This window comes from Dreissena polymorpha, chromosome 4 (genome assembly GCF_020536995.1).
Source record: "Dreissena polymorpha isolate Duluth1 chromosome 4, UMN_Dpol_1.0, whole genome shotgun sequence".
Taxonomy (NCBI): Eukaryota; Metazoa; Mollusca; class Bivalvia; order Myida; family Dreissenidae; genus Dreissena; species Dreissena polymorpha.
Window position 1 is genome coordinate 50393249 of NC_068358.1, and position 21645 is coordinate 50414893.

The following is a 21645-nucleotide window of genomic DNA, read 5'->3' on the forward strand; positions in this document are numbered from 1 at the left end:
CTACACTTCCCTTCACCTGGTGAATGACTACATTTTCTGTTCATTTGTCAGTTTTCGGTAAAATAAAAGATTGTGTTTCCCATTAAAGTACAAACGGTTCATTGAGGTATACCTTGGAAGAATTCTATAAGCACAGGCACGAGTTGTCGGTCAGTCATGTGGTTGCCACTGTCCTCTTTGCTGGACTGCTGACACCAGCCGCCCGTGTCACTCGTTGCCTCGCCCTTGCCGGCTTTCTTCTGAAAGATACAAACCGCATTGTTAACATTCTACGCCAACGGGCACGTGCAATATGTAATAGTTGCAGCTGTCATGATGAAATTTCTTTCCGAAACAAATTGTGTAATACTAGCAAATGATAATAATATAACCCAGGAGATCGAGAATAAAGCATCAACATCTTTGTGTAAAAGAATATTAAAACTGTTGCTATGTAGTTTTTTAAGTATATGTTTGTACTAGGGATTTAGACAGACTAAAGATGGCAAGTGATCTAAAGAGAAAGGAGAGTCACCGCTTTTGTGAACACGCGTCGGATAGAGTTGAGTACATTGTATGGAACTTTTATGCTCTGTCCAATTAATAATAATCATATGCGGTCATGTCTTCATCATAGTTACCTGAAGAATGTTCTTCATCAAATAAAAAATGTGATGTAAATACCAAATAATAGTGTAACGATTTAAAATTGTCAATTGCCAAGGTGTTTCTGTATCCACAAGGACATTAACAAATTAAAAATAAGACACACAAGAGTGCCATGGGCCCTACGGCGCACACATGAGAACCTAAGGAACAAGGGATTTTAATAATGCATATAATAAAAGTACTTTATGAATAAAATCAACTCGGCTTCGAACAAATATTCTTTAAGAGGTTCATGAAGAATAGACAAAAAATTGACTATAGTATACACATGCATTTATATTTATCCTAGTGACTTTTTGTATTAGCTTACACGACCCAATTTCAAACTCAGCCGTGATTTGATTAGGGCTAGTTCTGAAATAGTTCATGAAGATAAAGTTTCATGAATATTGGACAATAAATGTGGCAATTGGTGAGTTAACAAGGTTTCACTGAAGCTATGCAAGTAAAACATTCCCCAACTGGCGACAATGCTTCTAGAGGAAATGGACCCGTTTTTAAAATGCATACAAGATACGATAAGACAAATAACCTGACCAAGTTTCGTGAAGATTGGACATTAAATGTACCTTTTAGAATGTTAACTTGGTTTAACTATAACATGCTTGGAAAGCTGCCCCGCGCCCTGACGGCTATGGTTTTCAACAGACCGGAACCATTATTGAACTCAATCTAAAATATCATTAAAAGAATGGCTCTGACCAATGAAGATTGGACTGTAAATGTAATTTCTAGAGTGTTTACAGTGTTTTACTACAGCCAAGTAATGAAAACTGCCCTGCCCCCTGGCGACCATGGTATTTAAAGGACCAAGAACCCTTTTAAAACTTAACCCATTTATCATTAAAACAAGTGTTATTGCCACGTTTCATGAAGATTAGACTACAAATATGACGTCTTGAGTGTTAACAAGGTTAAACTATGACCATATAAGAATAACTATCCCACTCCTTGCGGCCATGGTTTTCAACGGAGCGGTTTTCTTTTTTAATTCGGCCCAGGTATTATTTAAACAAATGTTATAACCAAATTTTAAGATTATTGGACTAAAATGTGATTTAGTTTGTTAACAATTATTTTCAATCGCCATATAAGAATAATTACTCCGCCTTATCGGCCAAGGTTTTAAACGAAGCGGAATCAATTTGAACACGGCCCATATATGATTAATACATGTTTTTAACTTTTTTTTGTAATATTTTAAATAAAAATGTGACCAAGTGTTACCAAGGTTTAACTATAGAGATGTAAGGAAAACTGCCGATTCCTTTGGCTGTCATGTTTTTAAACGAACTGGAACCATTTTCGAGCCGAGGTATCACTAGAACAAATATTTTACTAGGTTTGATGAATATTGAACTATTAATAAGACCATCAGAGTGTTAACGACGTTTTACTAAAGCCACATTAGGAAAACTGCCGAGCCCCCTGATGGCCATGATATTTGAAAGTCCGCCTTTATTTACAATAAAAACACAACATTATGTTCAGCAATTAGTCAACTTTTTTTTAAGTATGGCACAAACACATATCATATTAGACATATAAACATGATTGCAATCGCATATGGTTTAGTCTATATGCATCCACAAGCAAAATCCGTATTTAAATACAGCTATGATATCCCTAAATTGTTAATAGCAAAACAATATATCAATATCGTGGCATATGATTTGTAGAAAGCTGAGAGTTCCGTGAAAGGCCGCACGTTAATACGAGGATTCGTTATGGGTGTTTATTGAAAGGTTAAGTCTAATTTATTATTCAATGGCATGTAAACATAGTTTCGGTTTTCGAGACATGTTTTGTGTTTGCGCGCGTACCGTAATGCTTGATTTACAGGCCTTAACAAGGTATGGATAGTAAACAGAGCACACATGCAGAGGCGTGCAATACCGGCACTACGTAGCAGGTAAACTGTTTACGAGGACGTTACCAAATTTCATCAATACACCCCATACAATTTGTATGGCAGTTAATGTATTCTGAATAAAATCCTGCATACAAAACCCTGGATCTGTTTTATATATTTACGTTTCGTTATGGCGCTAAACTGTTTAATGTAGAGAATTATTTAACAGCGTGATTTCGTTGGACTTTAGGGAGGTGTATGTGTCCCTTAACTTTGAGGGAAAAAACGGTCAACCTAAGGCGTATTTCTAAGGTTAGGAGTTTTGTGAATTTGACTTAATGCATTTCCTCAAATTTAAGGGGAAAACATAAAAAACTTAGGCAAAACGAAAACCTTAGGTTATTTTTCTCCCTTAGGTGGATGGTGAATATCGGCCCTGGTCTTCTTGGAAAAAATAGGGGTCATCTGCCAGTCATGATCAATGTACCTTTGAAGTTTCATGATCCTAGGCGTAAGCATTCTTGAGTTATCATCCGGAAACCATTTTACTGTTTCGAGTCAATGTGACCTGGACCTTTAACCTAGTGACCTGAAAATCAATAGGGTCATCTGCCAATCATGATCAATGTACCTATGGAGTTTCATGATCCTAGGCGTAAGCATTCTTGAGTTTTCATCCGGAAATCATTTTACTATTTCGAGTCACTGTGACCTTGACCTTTGACCTAGTGACCTGAAAATCAGTTGGGATCATCTACCAGTCATGATCAATGTACCTATGAAGTTTCATGATCCTAGGACTAAGCGTTCTTGCGTTATCATCCGGAAACCATCTGGTGGACGGACCGACCGACCGACATGTGCAAAACAATATACCCCTTCTTCTTCGAAGGGGGGCATAAAAACAGGGTTGGTAGGTAGGGATTTTTTTCGGGGGGGATACTAGAATACTTTTTTTGCCTCATTGTATGAGCACGGATGGCCGAGGATGGTCTAAGCGAGACTTTTACTCTGGGAGTCAGTGGTTAGAGCCCAGTTAAGGGTTACTTTTTTGTTTCTTAAATTCTATTCTTGTGTTTTACTGGCGCTTTTTAGATCAAATGCTTACATCTATCAATATAAAGCATTTAATGCAAAACTTCCATACACGCCAAAATCTTTGAAAAGGCTCCATTAATGACATTTTGACAGTAAAGTAAGAAGGAAGTTAATTGGTTCACAGAGTCTCGCTCAGTGCGTTCACACTTATGTTAACTGTGAAATTCAATATGTGAAACCGAAATACCAGGCAGGAAAAAAAATACGTATCTCATAAAAAATAACACAATTCTCTTACAGCTTTTTCATGGAAGAGGTTTAATGAATTATATTAAAACTATCATTATTTATCAACATCATATTACAAGTTACTAAGGAACAGTAACTGTAATAAAGCTAGAATGACTCTTTTTGCTAAACAAACAACTAACCAGAACCGTAATATCCAGAATCAGGCTTAAATTATCTTCATAAGTATTATTGTTTATAAACCATAACATCACTTCTTTCTATTATATAGCTTGATTTCTTGTATTTTATATAAACCTCGTTTTCCTTTGGTGAAAACTGATAACAAATACAACACAGTTATAAATAAATAAAGATAAACTTAAAAAACACTAAAAGTATTTTTTAATCACATTACGCCAACCAATAAGCAGTCCGGATTAAAAATTACATTTCTGAAAATTGAATGTTTGTCTTCATAATAATACATATAGAATATTATGTGAGTTATGGATTATTATCAAGTTTATCATGCGAGGCTTATAACCAAGGTAGCGTGAGACTTGCCGAGCGCTAACATGGTTCGAGCAGAGCATGATACACTTGATCTTTATCCAAAACTGACATCATATTCTATTTATCCTATCATTTCCTCCCTATTTTCCATTTATAATATAATATCACATTTTTTGAAAATTTTATTTTCCGTAGTTGACAAAAACAGATGCTCCATCTTTTGGGAAAACCCAAATCTGGTCTAAAAAAAAGCGACAGTAAAAAGCTCAAGTTTATACGATCGTTGTTATACTATCAATTCTTATCTGGTTATAGGAACATTGTAAATAATACCGCAACCAAGGACATTATGCTAAGGGTGAAAACATTTTTTAACATCGATCATTTACTGTTCGTAACATTATATCAACGCGCTGAAGGCACTGAAGTTGTTCGCTATTGCATAATTTAAGACGCAACTCATTTTTCAAAATTAATCGCAAGTTTGAAATTAACACAAGCCATTCAAATTTATACAGAGTGTGTCATAACGCACGGGTCGATTTTGTGCGCACTTTTATCATCTTATTTATTTTATACGGATAACTTAGACAAAGTAACAACAACATGGCCCTTTATGGACGTTCTGAAAGCATAGTAAGTATGATGAAAATGGTGATGAGAACTGAATATAAAGACAATTTGCAATCATCATCATATTAAATGAATATTATTGGAATATCGAATACCTATCTCACTAAGAATACAATTTTAAGATGAAAATTCCCTGTACAAATCTTTTGATTTTTGACAACATACACAAATTCAAAATATACAATAAGATAATTGATTACAATAAATAAACAAGAGGACCCGAAAGGCCCAAAGTCGCTCACCTGAGATCCCAAGATATTATTTGGACAAATCTTCTGACCAAGTTGAACGAAGATCGGAAAATAAATGTGGTCTCTAGAGTGTTAACAAGGTTTTACTAAAGCCATATAAGCAAAAATGCCCCGCCCCCTGACAGCCATGTTTTTCAACCAACCGGCATCATTTTTAAACTCGTCCAAGATATTATCGGGATGAATCTTCTGACCAAGTTTCATGAAGATCGGACAGTAAATGTGGCCTCTAGAGTGTTAACAAGATTTTAGTATAGCCATATAAGGAAAAATGCCCCGCCCCTTGGAAGCCATTATTTTCAAGCAAACATAATTATTTTCAAATCCATCCAAGATATCATTGAGACCAAACTTCTGACCAAATTTCATGGAGATTGGACAATAAATGTGGCCTCTAGAGTGTTAACAAGGTTTTACTATAGCCATATTTAGCCATTTCAGGAAAAATGCCCCGCCCCTGGTGGCCATGTTTTAAAAGCAACCAAAACCATTTTTGAACTCATCCAAGATAGTATTGGGACAAATCTTCTGACCACGTTTCATGATGATCGAAAAATAAATTTGACCTCTAGAGTGTTAACAAGATTTTACTATAGCCATATAAGGAAAATAGCCCCGCCCCCGTGGTGGCCATGTTTTTCAACCAACCGGCATCATTTTTTAACTCGTCCAAGATATTATTGGGATGAATCTTCTGACCGAGTTTTATAAAGATCGGACTATAAATGTGGCCTCTAGAGTGTTAACAAGATTTTACTATAGCCTTATATAGCCATATAAGGCAAAATGCCCCGCCCCTTGGCAGTCATGTTTTTCAAGCAAACGTAACCATTTTCGAACTCATACAAGATATCATTGAAACCAATCTTCTGACCAAATTTCATGAAGATTGGACAATAAATGTGGCCTCTAGAGAGTTAACAAGGCAAATGTTGACGCCGCACAACGCACAACGGACAACGGACGACGGACAAAAAGCGATCACAAAAGCTCACCATGAGCACGTTGTGCTCAGGTGAGCTACAAATAAATCTGCGAGCAATACTTTTTACTCACGATTTAGGTAGTCATAAAGACAGTCCTGTTGAACCGTACTTTGTGATTTATGCATTACTTGTTACCCTAGCAGTTCACACGGTGTCAACAACTCTGACCTAAACATAGGTATAGAGCACTAATGCGCTTTTTCGGCATAGCTGTTTTACCCAGCTTTTCACCTTAAATGACTTTTACAAAACGTCAGCAGACACGCGTGAATATTTTCGAATATTTCTTAGGCTGATTCGAGATAAAACCTCTGAAATTTGGCTACATCACCGTGTCTGTTCTCAGCGCAAAGAATGTAGCACTGTTCAGTGTAAGGAATTCCGGACAACTCTCTGTATGTTCAAACGACACAAATTGTGGCCCAGTTACAATTACGCGTTAAAACCCATCTCGCAAAATTTCAGGTTTCCACTCGTTCACCAAATCGTCCGGGAAATATATAATTGACTATCGATAAACACAGTTTTGCTTTCAAGATGAGAAAACAAACATTACCGCCATATTATAGTGTCACGATAAGAGGAAAATCGTTTAATTATCCAACCACAATGTTTGCCGTACCCAAACGCCTTGATATGCTGCCCTTATTTACAAGTTTGCTTTTTTGAATTCAATATTTTGTATCGAAAAGCATTGTTCTAAAATGTTCTATTTATAAATTCGCAATGAGCTTTTTAATGACCCTCGTCGTACGAAAATGGGTCTTATTCCATATGCGCTCATCATATATTTAGAGGATAATACACGGCTGAGCCGGGCCGGGCAGTGATAACCGGCCAGCAGGGAGCATAACGGTCCGTGTATTAACGTGTAGTAACGTCTTTAATATATATCTTACTTTTATACTAAATTATAGATGGACACATTTTTAGTCATAAAATCATACTATTGTGGTCCTTCACTAAAATTTGTGAAGAACCAGCTTTATGTACTTATATGTTCATTCAATTTATTACGCAATTTATGACGTAGGTGATCACGTGATCTGTCTACGAATCAGCTACGACTTTTTCAAGACTCTCACGAGTTCACCCCGATGGAGTTGGAGCCCGCTAGGATTCTCGCGATTTAGATCAATATCAATAGATATTGGCGCCTAATTCATGGCTGCGTTCGGTGAGGTCCTAGCTTAGTCGTGACCGATCTGCATCGTTCGTAGTACAATCGCAGTAGATTCTTCCACATCGTAGTGAAGTCACGACCCTATTCGCAAGACTTAGACTTCAACCGAATCCCACGATTCGTCGTAGCTCAATCGTACCAATGTCGTCACTGAATCGTAGACCGTCACGAGTCTTCCCGATTCAATAAATGTGATAAATCGTAGCAAATCGTTGGATTGTTTTCGTAGTGGAATAAGGTCATATGCACCGATGGTTTCTAGCGATTTGAAATCGGAACACCGTTCTTTTGTTGCCGGGAGCCTCAAAACCCTGTTGACAAAAATGTCATAGAAGTCTACAGCGATGCAGCATTTCACAGGCAACTGTGCTATGTCAGAAAAGAAGATTCAATTAATCTTGGGAATGCCTTCAGGTTCGTAGACGGCGCCTTTTATTTTAAGGCGAAAGACCGCCCGTCTAAGTTCGGTCGTAAGGGTCCGATGCAACGATGCAGTGTGGGTTTTAAAGTGAAAGACTGAACATTACGTGAACAGTGTACGAGAAGTGAACACAATATCAAAGTTATAAAAGTTTTTATAATTGTTGAAGTATGCAGGAATATGTAAACGAAGTTTTACTCGACGAACATTATAATTGCATTGACAAACATACATAATACATATGTATAGGATATATATAATGTATAAATGTATAGAATAGGGATATACAATGATCAATTTATACTATGCACATTTCAACTATTATTATAAATGTATGGTCATTTTTATTTCTCAGAGTTATAAATTTATCAAAGAACTTCTTACTAAACAATATAATTGGTAACATGTTCGATGCAAAAAATGTTACTATAGTAACTTATACAACCACAATGATCAATTTTCTAGAGAAAGCAAATCATGTCGTATAAATGAAAAGCGATCCTTGTTTAGTTATCGCTCCGTTGAATGCGATTGTTGTGTGATTAGAATCTTTGGTATAACACTATTTTGATTCCTGTCTTAAATCTGAGTCTTAATATTAGACTTAAAACGTTGATGAATAAGGGCCAAATGGTCTAATATAATTATCTAAATCGGTCCCGTGGCCGACAAGAAATAACGCAGGACAACACCGATTATAGTTTTCAAAGTTAAATTGAAAACATGTTGTACGTTTGTTTTGTCGGATTCTAAAGTTAACAACAACCTGGAAATGTTGTGTACAAATAAAATAAAGATTTCAAAACAGTAAACTGTTGTTGCATTACCAAATTTATACATTGGAACTAAATAAATGAAACAAAATCCACGTAGTTGTGACATTTTACTACCCAGCATTTGCTTAATAGCGTAGATATTTTTGTTGGGCTAGTAAGATATTAGATCAAGTAAACTTACCACCGCCAAGAATGTTTTGTTGGATTATCGTTTCGAGTATCTGCTATAGACAATAACTTCAGTATATGTATCCGTTTGCTTCCTGTATACCACCGTATACAATAAGTGATTACTAGAGATAGCCTATATATTTTTTAAATCATACATGTGTCCGACTTTTCCCTACGTGTCCGAAATTTTCCACGTCATGTCCGAGTTTTACCTTCCTCGTCCGAGTTTACCCGGTTCCGCGGTTACGACAGTTGCTAAAAATTACGATAAATCCGCATATGATACGTCTGCACATAATGATAAAATCCGAGGAGAACCGTGTGATGGTTTCGGTAGCCTTTAATTCCGAAAGATAACGTTGTTTTGGTCATTTGAAAACATGGCTATTGATGCCAGCTGAAAAGTGTCCGAGTTTACCCGGATTGACCCTATCTCATATGACGTAATTTAAATGACGAAACTAGCTGGACGCTTTGGATTAAAGGACAACAACAAATCGGACTTGGAGTGTTTTTATGTAACAGTTAAAGCCACACGCCTTGAAATGAAATACATGCCGTAGTTAATTTAAGGATGATTAAGTAACATAATTTATCTATGCCATTTAGAATATGTCTGGTGGTTACAAGGTAGAAATCCGTCTCTTTAAAACTTAAAAATAATCGCGTTTGTCGAAATGGACGTATACGTCTAGAAATCCTACGTTCGGTTTTAAAAGCGGTACCATTTGAAAAATAACAAATTACTTGCTAACTAGGCTATAGATTTAATTTTAGCTATCTCAATTAGAATATAGCTGGTGGTTACAAGGTGGAAATCATTTTTTGCGCTTTAAAACTTAAAAATAATCGCGTTTGTCGAAATGTACGTATACGTTTAGAAATCCTACTTTCGGTTTTTAAATTTAAAAAAATAATAAATTACTTGCTAACTAATTTATATATTTAATGACAATTTTGCACACTTTCAAATTGCATCTATATGTACTAATTAACATGTACTTCATTTCAAGGTATGTGGCTTTAAATATTTTTAAGCATCGAACGATTAGTGTGTGTGTGTTTACGATGGATTATTATAATATAATGAATGTGAATAACAGTGTTGGGATATAACAGTGTTGAGATATAAAACTGGAATGAAACTGGTGAGACTGCATTTTCGATTTCGTTAAAATGTCGAATGTACTCGAATAACGCGATGTTTTGTTGAACAATCGATGGATTTAATTTAAGAAAAGTGTCAGTGAATTGTTCTTTAACTGCTCGAAGGATATCGATGTTGAATAAAAAGGGTAATTTATTTGATAAATAAGTCGTTCCTTTGTCAGTCGATCAAAGAATGTCTATCAACAAAGAATTGCCTGCTTACATCCAGTGCTTTTACATGGAAAAGATGGATGGCGATGAAGAAATGTGTCCAGAATTTTAATTCGTCATGGAAGCAAATTAGATTTTCCGAAAATAAACATGGTTATTACACAACTTCGGTGTGTAGAACAATAACCAGTAGATGTTTTACTTCTTTATGGCTAAGACTGATTGTGGACGCCATTTTTTTCCAGTTGAACGTCACGCGCACACATTTTGAGGGCCGAATATAAATAATCGGCCCTAGGGCCGAATATTTATAATGACCCCGCAATGGTGATAATGACATGAACAACTCTACAAATATGTTACTATATATAGTAAGGTATGTATTATATAGCCCATTCAGCATGCGCATCTCTTAGTCAGGTGAGGAGATACATAATGAGGCTATCACACATTGAGTGATTTAAAGCGAACAGCATCGCCTCTGACCAGACTGCGCAAACTGCGCAAATGCACATGTTGGGTTTAAGATACGCTGGCCGAAACGCATAAGACCCATTTTCGCATGACGCGGCTATGAACGTGTAATTTAAATGTGTCGAAATAAATCAAATATTAACATACGACATATTTCGATAGTGAAGAAAAATACTCATTATAAGGCATGTGAGGACACATATGATGTGCACTCCCGTAGTAAAAATGTTATCTACTTACACTAATTTGTGGTTTGACAATGATAACACACATTTCATGCGGTGAATGTGCGACTAACTGTGAATATAAACAAGGTTAACCGTCTACTATTGCGTTGTTAGCACCCGTAAATACAAAAGATCGCCGCTATCTGTTGAAAACAAAAGAACGTTTCCCAGAAATATCACATTTAACCCCGCTGTAGAAGCATGAACAAGATTACGAAACAGATCATTCTTGTTATATTTAATTGTTTTTTATATTCGGTTTAAGCGATTATGAAGCATTGTTGTTGTTGTCTATTGTATCCCTGAAGTTATTGTTGAACTCGTGTTCATCCGTGTTCAACGTTTTATAAATTGAGAATATAGACAATCGTAACCTTATACTATTGCGTTGTTTTCCCGAATCTATTAATAGCCTCAGATTGTGAATGACCTGTACTACGTCATTAAGACGCAGCAGATAGTGGACTATTTTAATCATTCATAAATAATTTCTTCCGAGACACGTATAATACAAACAATGTTTATTGATTCGTTTCTATACAAGCTCATTTCAAAAATATTCCATTTAACACGATATTCACATAATGTTTCTATTTGTGAATGAATATAGTTGGAGAACTAAAACCTCTTGCATAAATTATACAACTCATTCTACCGCGGATACGGCAGGTGTGAAGGGTAGTAGGCTTTCCGTAGATAAGCCGAACTGACATGAAATGTTCAGTAACCTTAGCTGTTCGCTACGCGAACGACTAAAACGGTTTGCGTCAAACTTTAACATTCGCCACCACTTTTGCAATATTGAAGATAGTAACTTCATATTTGGCATGCATGTGTTACTCATGGAGCTGCACATTTTGAGTGGTGAAAGGCCAAATATGTGTGTGGGGGGGGACATAGCGTTTCACAAACACATCGTTATGTTAAATATTTGTACATTTCGAGTTACAATAAATACGACCCGGTGCGGTACCACCTGAGTATGAAAAAAAACAACACATACATATTTATACAGAAACACATAGACGTATTTAAGTTATATATACTTGTTATAACTAATTTCCCACATTGATAAAATGGTTGTTTTCGGCCACGCATCTGAAAGCCTACAAGCCCGCGGTCGCTTATCAGAGAAACGCATGTAATGGTATCGGTAACAACCCGCTCATGAAATTAATTATCTTGTGCAATCAAGTCACATTTATCTAATCGATCACTGGGCTATTGAAACAAGCGAGCCCTCTTGCTGAGATTGGGGTCCTGTTATCAAGATAAACAAGTTGATCAAGTTTCGTCAAGCTTGGGTCATAAAATGTGGCATATAGAGTTGACATATGGTATTACTATGATATCAAGGTGACCCCTAGTGTTTAGACCTGTGTGGACTAGATTCTAAATTGGCGTGGGTATTGTCAAGATAAACAATGTCATTACGGCACATCAAGGTATTGACCACATTGGTCTTAAACACACTTGGTTGAGGACCATCATTAGCTGTGTAACCCATTTATGCCTAGTGGACTCTCCCATCCTTCTAAATTGGATCAATTTATTTCCAAAATTAGGGTTGTCTAGTATATTTATTTCTATATTAAGAATATTTCTTACAGATATTCCTTTAAGCAAACAGCGCAGACCCAGATGAGACGCCGCATCATGCGGCGTCCCATCTGGTTCTTCGCTGTTTGCCAAGGCCTTTTTCTAGACGCTAGGCATAAATGGGTTAAGAAAATGTCAAACCCCTGATCCAAGTCGTTTTATACGATATTTTTAAAGTTATGTACTATATTAGTCTAAATTAATCTCATGATCCTTATTCGTGGCCAGTTTTGACATAAAAGACAAGATTTGAATTACATGTATTTAATAGAGGACCACAATACTATGTGACATACCAAATTCCAAAAAATACCTTTAATTAATTAAGGAAAAGAAGTAACAAATTTCGGCCACATGGCTTCACGACCTTCATCAGATGTCACACATCAAAATTTAAACTGCTTAACCTTACGGTTTCAAAAAATAATAATAAAAAAAGGATTGACTATAATTATACGTCTTTATAAATCATGATTCTGGTGTGTGGCCACTAGATGATGTTACACACCAAATATTAAACATCTGACCGTTGCGGTTTCAGAGAAGACGATTGTTGACGTTTTCATTGTTAAAATATATCTTTTGCTCAAGTGACCTACATATTTAAGAGATCGGCAAAAATGGCCAAAATGAGTCATCAAAAATTATTCCTGAGCATTTTCAAGCAAAATTGCCCAGCAGTGAAGGAGGAAAAGTTCTTTGAATACAAATGTATCGGGTGCACGCAAAGAATGACTGACGACAGACATTATATCCACCTTCGACCCATTCCGCTACTCTGCATTTATCAAGATTAGGGGGTATCCGACGATGCGTTCAATCATGATACAAAGCGTCTACTTTAAACGTGATAGTTGATACACCAGCTTTTTATTTAGAACAAAAGGTTAATTAGTTTACATCATGCGAACCCACACGAAAAATCCAAACCTATAAGCCGGCATAATTGAATCGTGTAGTCAAACAAACAAACATTTGTTCAACTATTAATCACACCGACTTTACTTGCGCCTGACAACTTTAAAAAGCATTATCGATGAAGGGTTTATAATGGGCGTAGTCATTTTATGAATCGCATGGGTTGTAACGCGCTATCAAAGAAACAAACATACCTTCATGATGAAAAAACATATTATTATCATTTAAATATGCTTTGTTGAAGACTTGAATATTTACATATTAAAGTCATTGTGATCGAAGGTCTCAGTGGTTTAGTGGATATGGTGTCCGCCTAGCGATCGGGAGGTCACGAGTTCGATACCAACAGTAGGCGCGTTCTTTAGTCCCCCATAGACACCAAGTACTGTTTCTAGTCCCATGAAATTGACTCGAGCGCATTTCAATTAAGCCTAAGGCTATCTATGCAATCGAGCTAAAATAAAAAGGTTTAAAAAAAGGCCTTGTTAACGAATTAATTGATTCCGTTTATTAGCAAACGTATTTTATTTCGTTTAATCTTACCACAACAGGTCAGCCTAGTGTATCCGTACGGATGAGATGGGGGAGGGGGGGGGGGTGTTGAAAATCCGAACTTAACGTATTAATTTGAAAATTTACATTGAATCATATCTGACCAAGACTACAAGACCCTTAAATAGCAAATAGACATTTCACCTGCCGTTTGTTTAGCACACGACATCCGTTATCATTAGATAGTCTTGTTTAACCGATGATTTTATACTCCAAAAAGGTCATACAACTTTAACGCAAGACTATTCAGGTCATAACTTACGATACACATGCATTGAATATTCGGATATCTCACAATTGAACCTGATAACTACGGAAGCGTTCACTTATAGATTACTTATAGCAAAAAACGTAATCGCTATTCAAATCTATAGAAACTGGAGCACTTCTTATGACAAAAATAAACACATAACTCATAAATATATATAACCTCACAGTTCAATTTTTAGTTAAAAGAAGGAAAAGTTATCCTTTTTCACCCTTAGCAAACATATAGTATTATCTATCCTGCTACGAAATTCAGAATATGGTTTCATCAATTAACCACAAATAAAATAACTCCTTTGGTCATAGAGATGAACGTGTAATATAATAATAATCCTATGTTTGAGTTTCAATCGAAAACATTGCGAATGCACATTGAAGTTGCCAATCAAATCAAAGCATGGTAAGAACCTGTCAAGGTTTACATGTGGAATTAAAAAAATATTAATAAACGTCACTATTTTCTTGTCAATTTTTTTAAAAATAAAATCAATTCAACAATTTACATTGATTATGTCTTTTTTTGCTGTTAATTTTCTCACGCGACTTTTGAAAAAGAAATCCAGTTTGGTCGGGATCTTCTCTTGAGGAAATTTTAAATTATAAGGCGTAAGTACCTCAAAATCCGAAACCAAAAACTAATTATTTTCATAATATATTAAAGTAATGCGTTATTCGCAAGTCTCTGCTTTGTGTGGTTTGTGTGTGTTTCTATATTAAGTGTGAGTCTGAAACATTGTGGTGCATTTCATCGGACACTACGTTGATAGATGAACGTATTGGGTTCGTTTATTGAAGTATGTGCTTTTGTCGAAATCTAACTGACGAAACCCAGTGAGATTCATTTGTGTGCTTAGAATAACTTCCAGTTATATTGTCGAAAAGTCAACATCGGAGCCTAATTTACCTTTATTCCACGTAACCGACAGTTCGCAATACTGAATCAAGGTCTTCCAAGAAAAGAACTCAATGTTAAATGTCTATTTGCAAATTAAAACCCCCAGATATGAAACATTGAAATAAGAAACACAAAGACCATACACCGATGTTATATATGATCAACTAACACTATTATATATGGAAGGGTATTTAGGGAAAAATTACATCATTCTTTGTGACTGTGTCATGGTTCTTGATGGTACTTTCAATTTGTATGTAGACACCTTTTCATGCTTGATGACACTTACACCTTGCCTGATGTCAAATGTCTATTTACATTCTGCTTAAAGGGGCCTTTTCACAGATTTTGGCATTTTTTAACTTATTTATTAAATGCTTTATATTGATAAATGTAAACATTGGATCGTAAAAGCTCCAGTAAAAAATCAAGAATAAAATTATAAGAAGGAAAAGAACATTGCCCGGAGCAGGTTTCGAACCAGTAACCCCTGGAGTCCTGCCAGAGTCCTGAAGTAAAAACGCTTTAGCCTACTGAGCTATTCCGCCGAGTACACATACTTCACGTATTTTATACCTTATATAAGCAATCTTCGTAGTTATACAAAATTTAATGACAAAAACAGAACTCTCCAAATTATTCAATCGTTTCGCGTTGCAACGCTTTATAATTTTTAGGTTTTATAATCGTCAAAAGATGCATATAATGGCTATATTAAAGCATGGTTAATGTTCAGTATTACTGTTTCCTCACAAATATCATAACTAACACGAAAATTTGCGAATCTGAAACAACTTTTTTCAATTTTGTCAATTTACCAAAGCGTGAAAAGATCCCTTTAATGGTATCATGCATGTGCACAGATGCAACATCCTTGTTCGTTAATTGCATTCTGTATATATGTGTATGTTGGTTTGTGCAGAGAGACTTGTGCAATAGGCGCAGTGCATAATGGAATCAAATATTGATGCGTTGAATAAATTAACGCGATGGCAAGATGTGAGTTTCACTCAAGCACAAAGCAACATACAATCATACATGATGCAATGATGTCAATTGACAGTCGTTCCGAAATGCTACGGACGACTACGGAAATTTACGGCGTATACCGGAAATTTTATGTTACAGGAGAAGTTGCGCCCCTTTGTAAGATATTTGCTACTGACCCGAATTTAACCGCGCGTTTGTAGACGTCACTTTTTTTTGTTAATGACTAACCATAATTTGTGTACAGTAATTTACCTTCAATAACCAAAGAAATTCTATGGATATATTTTAATATATGCTACTTATGCATGTATGCAGAGCTCCAGATAAGACGCTTAAAGGCGTAAAAAAATGAATTAAATTTAGTAAAAAAGTAGACTTAAATTCTGTGCGTACGGTTACACATTGGAAAAATAAAATAAGTATTCAAAATGTGTGATCATGCGTAAAACTCAATATCAATGCATATAATGTAAACATTTTATCAATGAGTTCCCACTCGTTTAGGCCCTCATTACACTTATGAAATAAACAGCACTTTAACGTTATTATGAATAACAGACCATCTTTAAAACAGTCGAAAAGCCGAACGTTTTCCATTATCTGGTGCTTTTATCGCAAAAAGTCTGCTGTAACCCGGCAATTGTCAAGAGCTCTTCTTAGACTACAAACCTAAATGCGGATGTGCCAAAAATTATACTTACCTCAAAAAAGGAATTTGTAATAGACTTAAAGGCTGGATTTTTTTATAAAGTGTAATCCAAGATTTTGCTGAAAAAGTTCTCTGGAACTCTGCATGTATGTTGAGAGAAAATCCATTACATAATTTCAAATTTACTAGAGTACTTTTATATTGCACCACATAAAATGATATAAAACTATAATATTGAAGTGGACATATAAACTTTATTATAGATGGGTAGGTATTTCGTGTCATTCTCTTTCACATATGAAAGAGCTGTTGGTCATGCTGCTTTAAGTACATATAGATGCATGACACAATTTAGATTAAGCAAAATAAAACACTAGGTATTTGCCAATATTCATAAGAGTCAAATATATACGAGCAGTAAGAGCGTAATCGTGCGCAGCGAGACTTACTCATGTAGAATTGAAACTCGTATTGCTTTCTTTCGAAATAATTTCATGTGTCCGATCTAATATGCAATATGCTCGGTGTTTTTCAATGCGGATTAATGCTCCGTTTCAGATCCATTATTAATGAAAGCCTCAATATTTTCAAAAATTAACACCGGATTAATGTTCACCGACATTTTTTTCATACAGATTAGATATAAATATTATAGAGCTTAACATAAAAATACATTGAGCCCTGTTCTCCCGGCATTCGCGCTGGACACACAGGTGGTTAGCGTGTGGCTCAGATCATAATTAGTAAAAACATCTTTTTGAATGAAAAATAATCATATTATAACGAAAAATCAACATTTCTATAAAAAAACAAATTCACTATCGGTTTATATATAACAAGGTATCCAACTCGAAATCATCCGAAAACGGGGTGCATCGTTTTGAACAGCCATTACTAAATCAATTTTGCAGCGATTTTCATGAACCCGGTCTTATTCAACGCAGAAATGAATGTCCTTTCAAGATATGTATATATATTGTTATATTTCTACATATGCTGGGTCACATTTTAAGAAATAAAGCTATACACATTTCGCTTGACCCAGTTGTGATCGATCAGACCGTATTTATGAATGAAATCTCCAGTTGTAAAGACACAACTCCGCATTTGACCAATGAAATCACTCGTGTGTTTAAAATGTCAGTTAGTTGAAATGTATGTAAACAAAGGTTTCAAAATGCGCAGGACAGTTAGTTTTAATGCATAATGCAACAGCAAGCACGGTAAGAATGTTTTTACATACGTTTTATTGAATTATGGTATCGAGGTTCGTGAACTTTGCAGGGAAAATGCCATTTACTCCGTGAAGATTTCAATCATGAATACGGTCTGATCGATCACAACTGGGTCACGCGAGTTGTGTATCGTGTTATTTTTTGAAAGTTGACACAGTTTTCGGATGATTTCGAGTTGGATACCTTGTTATATATATATTTGATAGTTTTTTTTATAGAAAAGTTGATTTTTTCGTTATAATATGATTATTTATTATTCCAAAAGATGTTTTCACTATTTAGTATCATAGCCACACGCTAACCACCTGTGGCTGGACATACACCTTTATAAAACGCTATACACATTCAAGTACTTATGCACTTAATTGATTGTAAACAATGACGGTTGAAATACGTGCGTGGGAATTTTTCTGGTAACCAAGAGCGACGTCAACGTTCATGACATGCCTGTTCATTTGACATTTTTTTATTTATTTTTTTCCAGCTTGATTGAAAATTATGTTTTATGATATTTTAATACATGTAGTAGAAGTAGTTGTTTTCTCATTGAGGAGTACAATAGTTGTACTCAATGCCCCAGATAATTATTTGGGAAATAGGGTTTTCACCCATCGATTTTAAAAAATAGGGTGATTTCATTATTGAAATAGGGTGAAATGATTTATAAAAATGCATACCTTAAAATCATTGCTGCTTTACTATTGTTGAAGCTGCACACTTGTATTGAATTAATAAAACTGTAAACTATCATAATTAACTGAAGTTTCATAACATCTTTAATCCTTGAAACTGTCCTTAATATAAACTTTAAACTTAAAAAAAAAATCGATAACACGAATTATTCTGCACTTATTGGCTCTTGCTTTCTTGGTTCGAAAAAGTTTGCAATCGACTGATATTTTGGCGCAACAATCGCGGACGCCTTTCAACCTCTCTTAAACACTCTGATTTTGCATCCTAATAGAAACTGAACGTACAGATGCTTTACAAAAAACATGCACAATGAGCGACGAATTATGTCAGATTGAAAACGCATGTATGTCTTCGTCAATTATTTGGTCAGACGCTTTATTTAACTGTGAAATCTAGTCCGCAGAGCGTTTTATAATTTTGACTGCTCCGTTATCCGTGCGCTTGCTAAATGAAAGCGTCGCCGTGTTACGATAATAATTCCAAAGTTAAGAGAAAATTCCGACTAGGGATGGGCAACACTTCCAACACATCAGCCCCGTTATGTCCTGAATAAAATACATGTATAATTTCTTGAGTGATAATTGCATCTTACAAATATCAAAAACATTCACGGCAGTCAATTCATTGTATAGGCCTACTGGTCTTCATGGCAATAATATAAAACGTATTTAGTTTAATGTAGATTATATAACAAAGGGAGCTAATTCAGCTTATTCAGTTTACTAGTCAAAATGATTCGGATGTTTTCGTTTTTTTCCGAAAAGTAATTTATTCAACACACGGAAAATAAACGCGCGCCACATGTTGTCATAATTTAGTAACTTGCATTCTGCTTAGTTACATTCTGCTTACTGCCTGTTGCTAATTGCCGTTGTTAATGACGCTTAGTGGCAAAACCGATTATGACTGGTTTCAGGAATAATGAACACACAAACATTGGATAGTCACCAAGCATGTTGCAACAATCATCAAGTATAACCGATAGAGAACAAGCATGTTGGAACTGTCATGAAGCATGTTAGAATTAACATCACGAATAATGTAAATATTCATCATGAATGATGTAATGTTGCAGCAATGATCAATTATAAACGAAAAGACAACACGCATGTTGGAATTGTCATAAAGCACATTAGAATAAGCATCAGTCATAATGTAAATATACGCCACGAATGATGTAATTTTTACCTTAATACCCTTCCATAGTTATACTGTCGAGTCGCTGAACCGACTATTATGTATTATCTATAGTGATAACAGAGCGACAAACACCATTTTATCATAAAGCTTGTTTTATCAAACTTTTAAAAGGAAAACGCTCCCCAACAAAACATTTAACGAATTACATTACCGTTATTTAACGGGGATTTCTTTGTTTCTTTATAGACTTTGAAGTTGCAAAATCCGCTTATAAAGATCACGTTTCGGCTTTAGAAATGGTATGAATTCAACGAAAACAACTAGTCATTATCAAGGCTGTTCGGATAGAGGAGTGGTTGGTACATGCACTTCTCACCTAGGCGAGCCGGGTTCAATCCCAGCGCCCAGCGAATGTAAGCTTGGTTTGTGGTTGTCATACCAGACATGCGGGACTGCCCCGGATTCTCACGTTTCCATCAGCAGCAACAGGCAACACAAACACTGAATATATTTCAGTTAACTCTAACGGGCTAGAAATTGAAGTCATTATTAACTAGAGCTTTGTCACAGACGTGACGTATACCCCCACGTGCCGCATTGACACAGACTATTTTGCATGCTGTCTTCACAAAACAAGAGAATCTAATGTATGGCGATTTTTAAGAATTATTATGCCATTATCATTTATAACCATTTTGACCTTTGAACTCTTGCATTATATCACATGACACGCCGTCCAATGCCTGAGAACAAAATTAATGTACATAGTCATTTTAAAATCCCACAATGAATGACATAGTTATGGCCCAGACAAGATCATTTATTGCCATTTTTGATCTTTGAACTAACAGTGTGACCTTGACCTTGGAGATATCGACGTAATTCTTTCCCGCGACACACTGTCCAATGATGGTGAACAAATGTGCCAAATGATTTTAAAATATCACAATGAACGACATAGTTTTGGCCCCGACAAGCTCATTTATGGCCATTTTTTACTTTTGAACTAAAAGTGTGACCTTGACCTTGGAGATATCGACGTAATTCTTTCGAGCGACACACCGTCCAATCATGGTGAACATATGTGCCAAGTGATTTTTAAATCTCAAAATCAACGTCATAGTTATGGCCCGGACAAGCTTTTTATGGCCATTTTTTACCTGTGAACTCAGAATGTGACCTTGGCCTTTGAGATATCGACCTAATTCTTTCGCCCGACACACTGTCCAACGATGGTGAACAAATGTGCCAAATTATTTTAAATTCTCACAATGAACAATATAGTTATGGCCCGGACAAGCTCATTAATGGCCATTTTGACCTTTAAACTTAAAGTTTGACCTTGACCTTGGAGATATCGAAGCAATTCTTTCGCGCGACACACCGTCCAATGATGGTGAACAAATGTACCAAATGATTTTAAAATCTCTCAATGAATGGCTTAGTTATGGCCTGGACAAGCTCATTTATGGTCATTTTTGATTTTTGAACTCAAAGTGTGACCTTGACCTTGGAGATATCGACGTAATTCTTTCGCGCGACACAACGTCCAATGATGGCGAACAAATTTGCCAAATTATTTTAAAATCTCACAATAATTGACAAAGTTATGGCCCGGACAAGCATTTGACCTTTGAACTCCAAGTGTGACCTTGACCTTTGAGATATTGACGTACTTTTTTCACACGACACACCGTCCAATGATGGTGAATAAATGTACCAAGTCATTTTAAAATCTAACGATAAATGACACAGTTATGGTCCGGACAAACTTTCGTTTAAAAACACACTAAGTGAGCCCATGAACTTGTTTTTGACCCGGCATGACCCATATTCAAATGTTACCTAGACATTATTTAGATACAACTTCTGACCAAGTTTGGTGAAGATCGGATGAAATTTCGGGACAGACAGACAGACAGACAGACAGACAGACAAAGTGACTCCTATATAGCCCCCATTACCAATGGTAATGGGGGTATA

The 21645-nt window shown here is 35.8% G+C and overlaps 2 protein-coding genes across 5 annotated transcripts in view; one reads left to right on the plus strand and one right to left on the minus strand.

Moving 5' to 3' along the window:
- Nucleotides 1–21645, plus strand: part of LOC127877524 (adhesion G protein-coupled receptor B1-like) — a 469993-nt gene that overhangs the window by 149946 nt on the left and 298402 nt on the right. The gene's annotated exons all lie outside the window — the stretch shown is intronic.
- LOC127877532 (uncharacterized) overlaps nt 1–21645 on the minus strand; it is a 66743-nt gene that overhangs the window by 4793 nt on the left and 40305 nt on the right. Inside the window, exon 2 of one of the 3 annotated variants that reach the window (XM_052423488.1) lies at nt 113–236. The exons of 1 other annotated variant lie outside the window; for it this stretch is intronic. In XM_052423488.1, coding sequence (XP_052279448.1) covers nt 113–236 — 124 coding nt within the window. Of the gene's footprint in view, nt 1–112; nt 240–21645 lie in introns of all 3 variants that reach the window. One more of the 3 variants, XM_052423486.1, reaches the window with a different exon arrangement.